The sequence below is a fragment of the Phocoena phocoena genome, chromosome 1 (genome assembly GCF_963924675.1).
Source record: "Phocoena phocoena chromosome 1, mPhoPho1.1, whole genome shotgun sequence".
NCBI lineage: Eukaryota > Metazoa > Chordata > Mammalia > Artiodactyla > Phocoenidae > Phocoena > Phocoena phocoena.
In genome coordinates this window covers 150,467,597-150,482,418 of record NC_089219.1, presented here as the reverse complement: position 1 = coordinate 150,482,418, position 14,822 = coordinate 150,467,597, and the positions used below count along the sequence as shown (strand labels likewise).

General features: G+C 36.7%; 1 protein-coding gene across 1 annotated transcript; it reads left to right on the top strand.

Annotated features, from left to right (window-relative positions):
- The first annotated feature begins 1,597 nt into the window (after nt 1–1,597).
- LOC136118079 (apolipoprotein R-like) lies at nt 1,598–7,125 on the top strand. Its single transcript, XM_065871237.1, has 4 exons — nt 1,598–1,682; nt 4,937–5,107; nt 6,221–6,396; nt 6,988–7,125. The coding sequence occupies exons 1-4, from the start codon at nt 1,598–1,600 to the stop codon at nt 7,123–7,125; spliced, it is 570 nt and encodes a 189-aa protein (XP_065727309.1).
- The last annotated feature ends 7,697 nt before the right edge of the window (nt 7,126–14,822 follow it).

Sequence of the window (14,822 nt, the reverse complement as noted above, 5' to 3'; positions counted from 1 at the left end):
ATTTGGCTTAGCTGCTCATTATCTGAAATGTTTGGGGGCAGTTTACTTAATCTATTTGAACCTGTTTCCTCATCTATGCAAAGAGGAAGGTAAGAACCAGGTCACAGGTTTTTCTGAGGATCAGTTATGATAACTTAGGTAAAGTTCTGGTATGTGATGTGCTTAAAGATTAAAAGCAGCTCAGCAAAACTTTCTGGTTAATCATTTAAATTGCTTTATTGTGGCTCCTCTTTCTAAAGGCAGCAGCCATTTAGTAGGTTTATTTATTTTTTCTTTCTATCTAGGAAGTTGAAATTTAATTTTGTTTTCTTTAGTATGCCAAAGATGTTCACTCAGCTATATTTGGTAATTCTTCTCATTTATTTTTGAGAAGTAAGCATTTTGGCTATTATTGATATGTAGAGTCACTCCAGGTCAGCCGAGTAGTGAAGCTCATTAGGACAGTTCCCAGAACTTAGTCTTCTCTTGTTTAGCCAACTATCTTCATCTCCTCTAGCAACAGCAATCCACAGTTGGTGGGCAAAGTATAGAATCCACGTTAGTAGTTTCTTCTGGCCCACTAAAGGAGACAAAATTTAGGAAATGATCTGGATGAATAGACAGGCAGTCCCAGATGGTTAAGAGAAATCTTAGTCTTGGGGGTTAATAATCCATGAAAAATAACACATGTGCCTTCCATCCACTTGTCTTTTAGTGCTTAGAGACAAAATTTGGGGCTTCACTCAAATCCAGCATCATTCAGATATTCTGAGAGTCATAATAAATCTTCCTTTCTTCTTAACTCATCATCCTCAACAATTTAACTTTCAGTGCATGCTTTTTCTGTGCTACAAACACAGGCTAAAATAGTTTCTACACTAGAATATCTTCCTATAGCAAATTATTTGCTTTTTTTATGTGCATTAGAAGACCCAGGAAATAGGGAAAAGAAGTTCCTACTGAAGTATTGTGAGAATAATTATTGTTTGGGCAAGATCTTTAGTATTTTCACACTGAGAGACATTTTACTCTGTTCTGGCTAGACTGTGGGCTATCTAGGGAGAAACATAATTTTCTAGACTTTTAAAAAACCTATTTATCTGTGAGCAATTCATACCCCTGATTAAAGGCACCACTCCCTGGACAGGGACTGCTTCTCAGACGTCTTATCTCCCGTCATGCTATGGCTTCTACCTCCTGAGGAGACAACTGTGCATCGGACACTGTGCATCATGAGCTGAAGTCCTTGCACCACGTGTTCTTGTTTACTCAGAGAACATCATGTATATAAATCCAGAAAGGAATTCATCATGTTCTGTATCTGAACTGCAAGAAAGTCTTGGGGTTACAATAGTAAATACATACAGAATTCCTGAGGCCTCCAGATGCTTCTGCCCAAGAAGGGGCCTTCTGAGCTTGTCCCTGTCAGAGCTATGCCAAGCACCTGGCCTTCTAGTCACTCCCCCAATCCCTCCCCTTTACTGACACATAGCTGGGCTTTGCCAAGGCTGCTTTTCTTTGCTTAGGCACCATTTCAACTGTTGCTTACTTTTCCTCATCTTGATCCAAGGTGTCTGAGAACAGCTGAGTGCCACTGTGGCCCCTCTGAGACTGTGCCATGGCCACCAATTTGTCCTGCATTTTCCCAGCACTGCATCTTTTTGGGGTCTTGGTGCTATTGCTGTGCCCTTCCTGCTTGTGTGGTGAGTACAGAGGTTATGGGAAAAGGGGGTATTTTCTCTAACATATGTAGAAAAATACCCAATTAGGAATTAATCAAATACAGTGAAATGCAGGGAGATCAGCTCGGTGCTTTGTGACCACCTAGAGGGATGGGATAGGGAGGGTGGGAGGGAGACGCAAGAGGGAGGAGATATGGGGATTATGTATATGTATAGCTGATTGACTTTGTTATAAAGCAGAAACTAACACACCATTGTAAAGCAATTATACTCCAATAAAGAGGTAAAAAAACAAAAAGAAAAACAAAACAAATTCAGTGAAATGATGGTATGTCATAATCTTTTTGAGAGAGTGCAATGAACTATATTAATAAGAAATAAAATTTAAGTATAAAAGAAGTTGTTCCAATTCAGATAGAGGATTTTATAGTGTCTAGAATAACAAAGTGTTGAAATGCAAAAATTCTTGTGAGGCTGCTTTAGCAAGGAATAATCTTTAATTTTTAAATCAATTTCTTGAATTTAAATGCTCTAAAATGCTTAAGACAGATTACTTTCCAAATAGGTTAATTATACCATCTACAATCTTAGTTATTGCTTAATTTTTAAAAATTCCATCCATAAACAAAAATATTTTCTGTTATTACAAATATGGAGTAAATTTTCTAGAGTAAAAATATAGAGTGCTTCATGAATTCTAAACCATTATATAAAAGTAAGGCATGGTTATTGAAATGTAAGAAAATTTTTAGCAATGAATGAGAAGCCAAAGCATTTGAGAGAACTTACCAGAACTGAAGACCTGTCACTATGAAAATTAATTTATTTTTACAGAATTTAGATGGAAATGTCCTCTAAGCAAAGTGATGTTTTATTCTTTTGTTAGCTAACATTTTATCTAGGAGAATTAATTTTCATAATAAATTTAAAATATTTATGAATTTGTTCCCTGAAACAGCTGTCATGGCATAAAAATGGGAGATTTGGGATAGCTTAGAGGGAATATTCTTAGCTGAAAATAATGGCTGAATGCTCTTATGTGAGCTAGCTTACTGATTTAGAAATGTGGAAGCCATGTTTTCTTCCTCACTGAGACTGGTAAGGGGGAAAGCATGGGTTAATTAAGGAATATCTATATTTGAAAGATGATTTTTCATATCAGATGCATGAACATTATTGAGGGACAGTATTAATTTTGGTTATAGTATCAGTACAGGATAAAGAACTTTATGCTTGGGGGTTTTCAGTCCTCCAACTTCACCTCTAAGTTCCCCTCTTCTAGAGACTGAGGTAGTAGAGGAAAGCCTTATCAAATTTGTCAACAAGTCTTTCAATTATTTTTTCATGTTTCTGTTTCCCTTTCCCTTTCTCTTCTGTTCCCTCAAATCTTCCCATTACCCATGACCCTGACTCTTTGAAATGGCATTTAATGTCTGCCAACTCTGATGTAAATCTTCCTTTCTGATTCTGCCTCCCCTCTCTCACAGTAATGACCTTCTGAGGCCAGAGACTTCGCCATTGCCTCAATATCCATCTGCCTCTCACATCTTGTCAACTACTTACCTTCTATCCGTCCTTCAAGGTATCTCCAACTTATTCCTGGATGCCTTCCCTGGATAGTCTGGTGCCCAGTTCTGTCACCACCTTCTCCTACAGAACTAATTTCCTGTTCTAATCCTCTGGCACAAGTGTGACTAGTGTTGTGGTAGAACTATTTGTATGGTTAAATCTTATGTTTTAAAGTACACTGCAAGAAAAACCTAGTACAGAACTGTATATATGTACTTACTTATAAAAACTAAGAGCCATTTTTATATTTTTATGGAGGTGCTTAATCTGAGGTTTAAGAAAGGCTGTATGGAAGCTGTTGATTTATACACAGATGAATTTCTTTCCCTCACAACTAAAACAGAACTTACTTGGAGTTACCGTTACTATGCTTTCTGAACCCTCCAGAGTTGAAGTTTTGGGAGGAGCACAGGTAAGGGAAACAAGAACCTGAGCTGGCTCTTGGCCTCATGGGTATTTAAAGCTTATCCTCTCTTGTGAGTTTTTTTTTTTTTTTCTTTTTTAATTGGTCCTTCATCATCACTGAGGATCTTCTAAGTGCAATTTGCAGTTCAGAGTCTGGCTGATCCAGGGATCCACCTCTGATTCTGGTTGTTCATTTCCTATTTCCTAGGTATCATCTGGTGACTTCTAGAGTTATTTTGTTTTTACAGAAGGCTTCCTCCCACCTCAGGAGACCCTTTTGGACTGGCCTGAGGACAATTCCACCATGACTGTCTTTCTCATGCAGCTCATTTCTAATCTACTGGAAGTGCTAACTCAGCCTTGCTTCTGACAATGTCAGGAGTCCAGGCCAACCTCAAAGCAGCAGAAATCTGTTCTTCAGTCTCACCTTAGAGCCTTAGAGTGCCTGTCACTAGACAGCCCATCCTTTGCCTTTTAGATTTCTCAGACAGGAGCTAGACACTAGTTTGCTGTGACTAATGTCCCCCCAGCCTGAAAGGAGCCACATTAGGTTTTCTGAGTGATCTCCTGAGGGTCCTTCTCTCAATGTGAAGCATAAATTCTCTCACACATTAGCCTCACCTGGGACTGCAGGTGGTGTTCACAGGATATCGAAAGCTTTATAAAAATACTTCCCCAAGTATTATTCTTAAAATAATTTAAATTTCTGACCTGTCTTAAATTCCTGACATTGTCTTTAAGTGAGGGAGGTAAGAGTTTTCTAACTGGTTTCTGAGCTACTTGCTTAAGGAAATATGGAGCATTGCTAGACTTTGCAAGTCACAGGACAGTATTGCTCTCCAGCCCAAACTTTCATTTTATGGCCTTTAAGCATCCATTGATGCCGTAGAAAGTGAAAGTCCAATGATCAGTACCGAGAGCAGAATTCCAGAAAGTGACAGTGGACTTTGTACTAACACAAACCTGAGTTGAATCCTTAATTTGATTCATGTTACTGGTACTTACTAGCTATGACCTTGTAAGGTTGTGTTTCCTTTTCTCTAATGTGAGTCTGATGCTCATACGGCCTCAGAGAGTTAGCATGAGGATTAAATGGTATAACATATAGATGATGATTAACACAGTGTCTAGCAAGTGGTTAAGAACTCAATAAATCATTCCTAGTGATTTTAAGTAAATGAAACATACCTCAGCAGTATAATTTAATGACTTTGTTCTATAAAATGGGAAGAGTCCATCACTCTGAATAGTTAATTAAACTCTAGCTCATTCTCTTCTACCCTTCTCTTTTGCCATTCAAGACTGCGACATGTTTCCTAGCATTGCCCATGGATCTTATGAAGATGTGAGTCCAATTTTTTCCTTTACTACTGTGGTGCAGTATAAATGTGATGAAGGATATGTTCTGGTTGGAGAAGAAAAAATCACCTGCAGAAATTCACATTGGTCATCTCTAGTTCCTCAGTGTAAAGGTAACTCCACTTTACTGATGGCCCTTGCTAAGATGGTAGGACTGCCATGCAAGTTCTGACAGTGTGGTTTCCCCTCAGCGAGAGGCAGCACTTAGAAATTTGTATGTATGTATGTATTTATTTATTTATTCATTTCCTGTATTTAATACTTGGATGTGGTACTGTGCTGTTTAAAAAATATGTGCGGTATTAAAAAATATTTGTCTCAAAAATATTCTATGTTATCTTCCAGAGCTTTGTGCTTTACCTTTCACATTGATATCCCCAGCCCACTTGGAATTCCTATGGGTTTATAGTGTAAAGTAGCGGTCAAAATTTGTTTTTCTCCAATGAGTAGTCAATGAACCCAACACCACATTAAATGGACCGTAGTTTTCACACTGCTTTACAGTACTACCTTTATCAATATTCAAGAGTTAGAGATAATAATTTTTAATTTAAGAGAATAGTGAGGATTCAGCAAAATTTTAGTGAATTCCTGTGAAAGTTAGAATGAGGACTCATGGAAAAATCCCAAACCTCCTTGAAGTATCTGATATCTCCATTAGTACCTGGTGCATGTCATCACCTCCTCATAGAGAAGCTGACCTGATATGAGACCAAGATTAGGTGTGCATTTTTTTTTTTTCTTACCACACGGCTAACAGCAACTCAAGTGTCTAATATCCCACCATTGTCTCCATTTAATACAGGAAGATACTAAGGGCATAAGAATAGAAATTACATACTTAAGATGCTGAAAAGAGTCAGGTTTTGACATACAGTAGTTTTTAAAACTCAGATTTTAGACCACAATACCTAGGTTTATATCATAATCATGTCACCTAAAAGCTACGCAATATGACAAGTCACATAAATTGTCTTTACCTAATTTTTCTCTCCAGCAAAGTGTAGACAATAATAGTGTTTTATGTTGGTGATAGCTATACATTAACATTAATATTGTTGTTATTAATTTTATTGTTATAATAATACAATAAATGTATTTAAAGAACAACTCTCAGACTGCAGGCAAAATTTATTATCAGTGTTTCTCACCCCCCAGTATTCTTTCCTATTGTAAGATCTTATTCTGAGAATCACAAAATGATCAAAATCGTGTTTCCATTACAGCTATGTGTCTGAAACCAGAGATAAAAGATGGAACTGTGTCTCTGGACAAGAAACAGTATGTTGAGTCTGAAACTGTCACTGTCCAGTGTGACTCTGGCTATAGTGTGGTCGGCTCTCCGAGTATCATCTGCTCAGAGAACAGAACCTGGTACCCAGAAGTGCCCAAGTGTGAGTGGGTAAGTGGCAGACACTCCGGGGTATTCTATCACATTGTAAAAATTGTAACCTGCTCCAGAGCACTGTTCCAGCCAACACTGATGAGATCTGACTTTTATTGGGACTCATTTCTGAGTTGTTTAAATCAATGTCAGAATCAGCACTTTTACTCTCAAAGCACATGTTGAGCTCTTAAAGCAAGTTCTAATTCTCTTATTTTATAGCAAGAAAGACCAAGCCCCTAGATAGGAGGGTTCCATAGATACAGGCAACCTGGCTCCCAGCTCTACATTTTCTATTACAGTAAGTGCTATGCTTTTGCATAGACATCAGATCCATCCCTTCAGCTGACCCTGAAGAAGTTCCCCGGGTATCTTCTGCAGTGCTGTTCCTTCTCTGCTTAGTTTCATTGCTGCCTTAGAGCAATGCTGGTCTCGATCTTAGGGCAAATACTTTGCTGAGATGCACAAAGTATCTTCTGATTTCTTGCATCAGTCCTAAGGAGGGTCTTGATACTCCAATTTTATTGTCATCAATAGGCATCCTGAAGTAATCTTATACCTTCACAGTTTGGAGATAAGCCTCTCAAACCATCCTTTTATCTCCTTTAGGAAGTTCTCTCGGGCTGTGAACAAGTACTCGCAGGCAGGAAACTCATGCAGTGTCTTCCAAGTCCAGAGGATGTAAAAATGGCCCTGGAGGTGTATAAACTGTCTCTGGAGATTGAAAGATTGGAGCTACAGACTTGAAGTGGAGCACCAGTTAAAAATCAGTACATCTATTTCCCCTCTCTTCCCCTTAAAAACAGAGAATTAGGTACATTTCCCTTATTAGCAACTCTACTGGTCCTTAAGTGCTATTATTTACTGAAAAAATACCTGTGTTAGAAGAATCTTTGAAATTTTTGATGCCACTGCTAATGTGGAACTATTGGTGGTTTATATCCTATCTCATTTTAAGCTTCTGCTTCCTTAGATTTGGTGGAATGGCAAAAATAAATAATCATCTGTCAAAAATGCAGTGTCTTTGTTTTCACTTTGATCCCCTTGGAATGAGAAATTAGGGCCCTATATCAATCACTTCCTGATGCTTCTCTAATTAATGCTTCTTTTCTATATTCATACTGGAGCCTTGTCTGAGATGTATTTACACTACATCTTCACTTCCTACTCACCCTTCAGTGCCCAGGTCAAATATCACATCTTCCTCCGTCTTTTCCTTTCTCTTTCTATTGATTACCAATATTTTCTCTGGAACAACTTCTCAGTTCCTCTTTATATTTAAGGTATATTTGGTTTTGCTTGACATACACTCCATCCAATAATAACCAGCTTGGATGCCTTTGAAAGCCTGTGTGAAACCCAAGTATTCTTCTTGAGCATGTCCAAGTCTTCCCATCCAGTGTGATCACTCTTTTCTTTAATACTTCAACTAAAATAGCTTTAGTGTCTCTTTTAGGACAGAGTCTCCAGAAGCAGACCCTGAGAAGAGAATTTGTGTGAAAGTAATTTATTAAGGAACTTCTCCAAGTTCTCAAAGGAGAAATGGGAAAAGGAGTAGGGTAAGCAGGATGGGACAGGGAAGGCACGTAGTAGGGTGACCAGGCAAAGTCGAAGGAGGGTAGCTTAACCTTGACCCAGAAGGGAACCCTGGACTATAAGTTTGTGTACATTTTGTCCCAATTCCAGGTAAAGGAACTGGGCTTTCATTCTGCTGTACCAGTCAGTTATTGGTGAAGGGACACCCTGTGGGCACATGAGCCCCCAGGGCATCCAGCTCTTTCTGTGTGACTACAAATCTGACTAGCAGCCTGAGGGGAGTCCTCCCAAAAGAGTGGAAGTATAACCCTAAGAAACCAGAGTACACAGAAGCCTGCAGAGTAGAGCACAGAAATGGTAAAAAGGTCTGAGGGCCTGGGTAGAGCTTTCAATGCTTATCCCACACGTGTTATTCTTATATCTCTGGATATTCTGGGGAGCCTTATAATTTCTTATGGTCACCTCTTCTTCCATTTTTTTGCCTCCCCAAATGTCATTCTCACTCATGCTTACTTAGCTACTAAGGCTGGCCTCTGGTTCTCCACTGCATCTTGATCAATTATAGAGAAGATCACCTCTTTTCTTTGATTTCTTCAAAATAGCAGTCACATAAGAAAGTTGCATAGCAGACTTTTACTAACGCTCTTGAGTTAACAGAGGGATGTCTGGCTGGCTGCACAAGACTGGACTTTCACATCGAATGTTACATAACTCTGATCTTAAAAGACCATTGCCTTTCCCTGCCACCAGGAACCTCTTCTAGCTGACTTTCCCAGCATGACCCTGCCAGCCTCTAGAATTTTCTGGTCTGATGCTTTCCCTTCTCAAATCACTCCTTATCACACTTCATCTGTTCTTGCTATCACTGCCTCGGAAACCCATTTCTTTTTACTTTATTAGGGAAAGCATTTTAGCAATCTGTCTTTCCCTAGTTTCAGGGATTTCATATCCAAAAATCCATGAATGTACTCAGATAAACAAAGGACTATCCATTCCAGGTCTGGGCGCCAAGCTGTAGAGAAGATTCAGGGGCATCTCTGAAACCTGAGTCTCATATTTCCTCCCCTGCAAGTCTCCATCCAGGGCAGTGTGGAGACCTTTCCACACTGATGTGAATTATGTCACAATCTTTCGTGTGTTAATTATAAATTAATTACACATAATTATAATTATAGAAGTAATATATGTGCAGGAAAACAAGAATTCAAACCTTACAAACGGATTTATAAAAAATAAGAGATTCTTCCCTCTTCTGCCTTATGTGATATGAACTCATATCACATGACTTTTTCTCTCTAAACATATATTTTGATTTCCTGCTACAAAATTGATCAATCTAGCATCGACTTTCCCTCTCTTCTCTCTCTCCATTGGTCAGTCTCATTTAATTTTATATATTTTTAGTGATTACTTATCTTTAGGGCTTTAAATAATGTACTTAAACTTCTATTACTTATGCAACTTTATTTTAATAATTTAATATTTTATTAAAGTATTACAAGCAAATAATTAAAAAGTCAAATAATCCAAAAAAAAAACCTTTTAATGAAAACCCTAAGATTTTCTGATCCACTCAATTCCACCCTTTGGTCTTTTTCCCCCAAAATAACCATTTTCAACTCCTTTAGCTCTGTGTTATGATGTTTATCTACATATTTCCAAATAATATTCTTATTATACTTATGTTTGTTATTTTTAAACATTATGTATTGACTGATTAAGCAAATCTTGATCTTTGCTAAGCCAAGGTAAGCTTAACAGTGATCTGTGAATATATTGCTTTTCAGCTCTTTAATTTTTAAGGCATTAATAATTTATCTTGTTTTTTGTTTAGTTTTCTATGTTCCTATTGCTGATTCTTGCTACATGCTCCAAAAGATCTGTCATAGTCTAGCAATCTAGTTCCTAATGCTCAGACATGTCAGATGCTGTTTTAATTCCACATACTTCTCCACCATCACTCCTGGATATTTTCTTCCCAGGCTCTCTTCTCAGTGATTCTGAAATAAATGGTTTACTTTTAAATCTTAGGTCTTCTCTTTGCTGTTCTCTATATTACTTTGATTCCAAGTCTTTGTTCTGGTGCATTTCCTCATTTTTGTTGGAACAGATCCTTCAGAAGGTGCCTGGGAAGTAAATTTTTGAGTCCTTACATGTTTAACTTTTTTTTTCTACCCTCATAGTTAATTGATAGATTGTTTGCATGTAGAAGTTTGTGTTCTCAGAATTTTGAAGGCATTTTCCCACTGCCATGTGCCTTCCATTTCTGCTATGGAAGAATCCACGGTATTCCAGTTCTTGTTACAGTGTTGTTGATTTTTATCTTCTCTATCTCTGTCTCTCTCTCTGGGAGATATTAGTATCTTCTCTTTATCCCTGTGGCCTTGCTGTAAGATGTTTTTCATACATTAACTTGGGTACTTGTTGGGAATTTTTGACCTGTAAACACATAACCTTTAGGTCAGGGAAAATTTTTTAAATTTTTTTCTGTTACTTTCTGTTTTCATTTTATTTTTGTCTTATCCCTCCACCCCACCCACCTCAGAACTCCCTTTAGTAAAATATTGTTTTAACCTTTTTTTTTTCTGTCCTACTTCCCATATCTTGTTTTTTGCAGCCTATTTTTGGGAAGATTTTCCTGACTTTGTATTTTAAGATTTTTATTGAAGACTAAAATCTATCACATTTTAATTTCTAGTAACTTGCTCTTGTTCTCTACATGTTCTTTTAATGTATTATTCTGTTCTTTCATCATAGATTCAATATCATTTTTTCTGTCTCTGAAAATACTAATTATAGGTGGAGTTTGGGGGACGTTCCTTTCTCTCTATTCATACAAAAGAGTGGGACCCTTAAATATTGATTCATATCTCTGCATATTGAGTGAGGCTTCTCTACTGGTGAACTTCTTTGTAGCATGGTGGGCAAGAAGGTTTAACTATTTGTATGTTTGTTTTATTTTTAAATGGGACATGTATCTATAGGTCTTTTCTTAGGAGATGCTCAGTGCCTTCTGAGAAGATTTCTGTAATCCCTTCCTTACTGATTTATCGAACTTAGTCTTTTCTCTTGAGTTTCTAACACTTATATGTACTACTATGTAAAATGAAGAAATGTGTGCTTCTAAGTTTATGTTCAACTTCACTGTCCTTTCCACCTGTCAACCTCTATCAACATACTATTATTTTTATATTGCATCATTTATAGACCTTTGATTCTATTGAGTATCTCTGACCACTACCCACTGAAGGTAGAACTAACCTCTGTCATATACTGTACTTACCATTTCATTTGTGGGCTTTGTTCACAGTAAGTGTTCAAAAATCATTTCATAAAAGGATGTTTGAATTCCATGAGCTAAGATTTAGTACAAAAGATCAATCTTTAAAGCTCTCTGCTGAATGGAATTTTTTCTATGGTGCCAAGTACAAAAACAAGTGATCTGTTCATTTTCTGGGTTTATCACGAGACCCCAGGGCCATGAAAAGGGCCAAGAATAGCCAAGATAATCTTGAAACAGAACAAAGCTGGAGAACTAATATTATTAGAGACTTCAAGAAAGATGGATTATAAAGGTGTATTAATTAAGACAGTGGGTGTTGGTGCAAATAGAATCAAGCTGACTATATCCAGAAAAAAAATATACATACATATATATTTATAAAATTTATATTTACAGTAGTATATTTACCTTAATTGTGCAAAATTTGACTCTTCAGTGTGGTAGGAAGTGATGTCTTTTCAATGAATATTTCCTACGTTAATCGTAGAGCTACATGGAAATATTGTATCGTGACCCTCACCTTACATTTACCAAAAAGAAATCCAAAGTGGATTATAGATCTACATGTGAAAAGTAAAAAAATAAATAAATAACACATGTAAAAGTATATCTTCATGATCTTGAAGTAGGAAGATAACCTTATACACAACAACATAAAAGGCATTATGAAAAAATTTATAAACTGCCTAATATTAAAACAAACATTTCTGTTTATTTAAAGATATCATTAAGGTTCTCCAAAGAAGGTGTACAAGTTGCCAGTAGGCACATGAAAAGATACTCAGCATCATTAGTCTCAGAGAAACGCAAATCAGAACTGCAGTGGCATACTGCTTCCCACCCACTGAGATTACTGTAATTTTTTTAGTAGAAAATAACAAATGTTGGGAAGATATGGAGAAATTGGAACACTCATACATTGTTGGTAGGAATGTAAAATGCTGTCGTTGTTTGGAAAAAGTTTGACAGTTTCTCAAAAAGTTAGAGTCCCTATGTGAGCCAGCAGTTAATTTTCAACCATATATGCAAGAGAATTGAAAGCATATCTTCCTACAAACACATGCACATGAATGTGCATAGCAACATTATTCATAATAACCCCAAAGTGAAAACAACTCAACTGATGAATGGATAAGCAAAATGTGGTCTATCCATAAATGGCATACTATTCAGCCATAAAGAGGAATGAAGTACTGACACATGCTACAGTGTGGATGAACCTTGACAACAATATGCTAAGGAAAAGAAGCCAGACACAAAAAACTACATTTTGTATAATTTAATTTATATGAAATGTCAACTCTATAGAGACAAAAAGTAAACTAGTATTTGCCAGGGGATAGGGGAGAGAGGGAATGCAGAGTAACTGCTAAAGGGTAGGGGGTTTCTTTTTGGGGTGTAGAAAATGTTCTGGAATTAGATAGTGATAGTGGTTGCACAACTTTATGAATTGTAGACTTTAAAATGATAAATTTTGTGGTATGTCAATTGTATCTCAAGAAAAAGCTACTGAGTTGAGCTGAATTTTGTCCTCCTCAAACTCATATGTTCAAATCTGTGGTACTCTAGTACTTCAGAATGTAACTGTATTTGGAGATACGATCTTTTGAAAGGTTATTAAGTTAAAATTAGGTCTTTAGGATGAAAAATCTAATTCAAAAAGATACATGAAACCCAAAGTTCATAGTAGTACTATTTACAATAGCCAAGACATGGAAACAGCCCAAATGCCCATCAACAGATGATTGGTTTAAGAAGATGTGGTATATATATATACACACACACACACACACACACACACACACACACACACACACACACAATGGAATATTACTCAACCATAAAAATGGATGAAATGTTGCCATTTACATCAACGTGGATGGACCTAAAGAATATCATACTAAGTGAAATAAGTCAGACAGAGAAAGACAAATATTATTTTATACCACTTATATATGTACTCTAAAATATAATAAATAATCTTATATACAAAACAGAAACAGACTCCCAGACATAGAAAACAAACATGGTTACCAAAGGGAAAAGGGAGTGGAGAAGGAATAAATTAAGGGTATGTGATTAACAGGTACACATTACTATACATAAAATAGATAAGCAAGAAGGATTTACCATGTAACACAAGGAACAATATTCAATATCTTGTAACAACCTGTAATGGAAAAAATCTGAAAAAAAATATAACTGAATCATTTTGCTGTACACCTGAAACTAACACAATATTATAAATAACAGTATATTTCAATTAAAAAATGAGGTCATTAGTGTGGGCCCTAATTCAATGTGATGGTGTCCTTACAAGAAGGGGAGATTTGGACACACAGAGATATCAGACATGGGTGCATGTCTATAGAGGGATGACCATGTGAAGACACAGCAAGAAGGAGGCCATCTGCAGGCCAAGGAGACACCTGGAACAGATTTCCCCTCCCAGGCCTCATAAGAAACAGAATTTGCTCACATTTTGATCTCAGCCTTCCAGTCTCCAAAACTGTGAGAAAATAAATCCCTGTTGTTTAAGCCACTCAATCTGTGATATTTTGTTATGGCAGCACTAATACAGACACCACTAAGGAAATGAAAGGGCAAGCCTCAGGCTGGGAAGTGATATTTGCAATACCTATGTCCAACTAAAGACTCATATCCAAAATATATTTAAAAAACTCTTACAGACCAATAAGAAAAATATAATCAGCCCACCAAAAGAATGAACAAAAGACCTGAAAGAGCCATCACAAAAAGGGATATTCAGCTGGCCAACAACATATGAAAAGATGATCAACTACATTTGTCATCAGGGAAATTAAAATGAAAACCCCAGGATGACAGTGGGGCATGAAGACTGATACAAAATACATATCCTGTTCAGTAAAAAAAAAAATAAAGAAAACCACAGTGCAATTTCACTACATACCAAGAAGAATTGTTAAAATGACAAAATACGAAGTGTTAGCAAGAATGTATTGCAGCCATGACTCTGAAAAACTGCTGTTGAAAGTGTTAATTTGTCCAACTGCCTTGGAAAATTCTTTGACAGTAACTCCCAAAGTTGAACACATGTCTACTTTCACTCCTGGATATTAACTCTCAGAAACGCATACATCTGTTCAACAATGGACATGTATTAGAATGTTTGTAGCAGCCCTATCTGCAATAACCCCAAACTGGAAACTACCAAAATGCTTATGTGTAGTAGAGGAGATAAATTAACTGTGATATATCACATGATGAAATATACCACAACAATGGAATGAATGATTATATGGATGAATTTCAAAACATAAAATATTTAGTGAAAGATGCCAGACACAGAGTAGTAGATACTGCTTCATTTCATTTATGTAATGTACAAAAGCAAGCAAAAGATATCCAGTGTTCAATGTCAGAATAGCAATCCCCCTTGGAAGGGGGCATGGGGAGGGCTATGAAGGTTTTGGTAATATTTTGTTTCTTCATCTGGATGGTGTGACATGGGTGTAATTCAATGTACGAAAAGTCAACTAGCTCTATACTTAATTGCACTTTTTGGGGTATAATATATTTTAATATAAATTAAATTAAAAATTGGAAAAAGGGTGGATCTTCCATACCCTAGTGATCTGGGAGG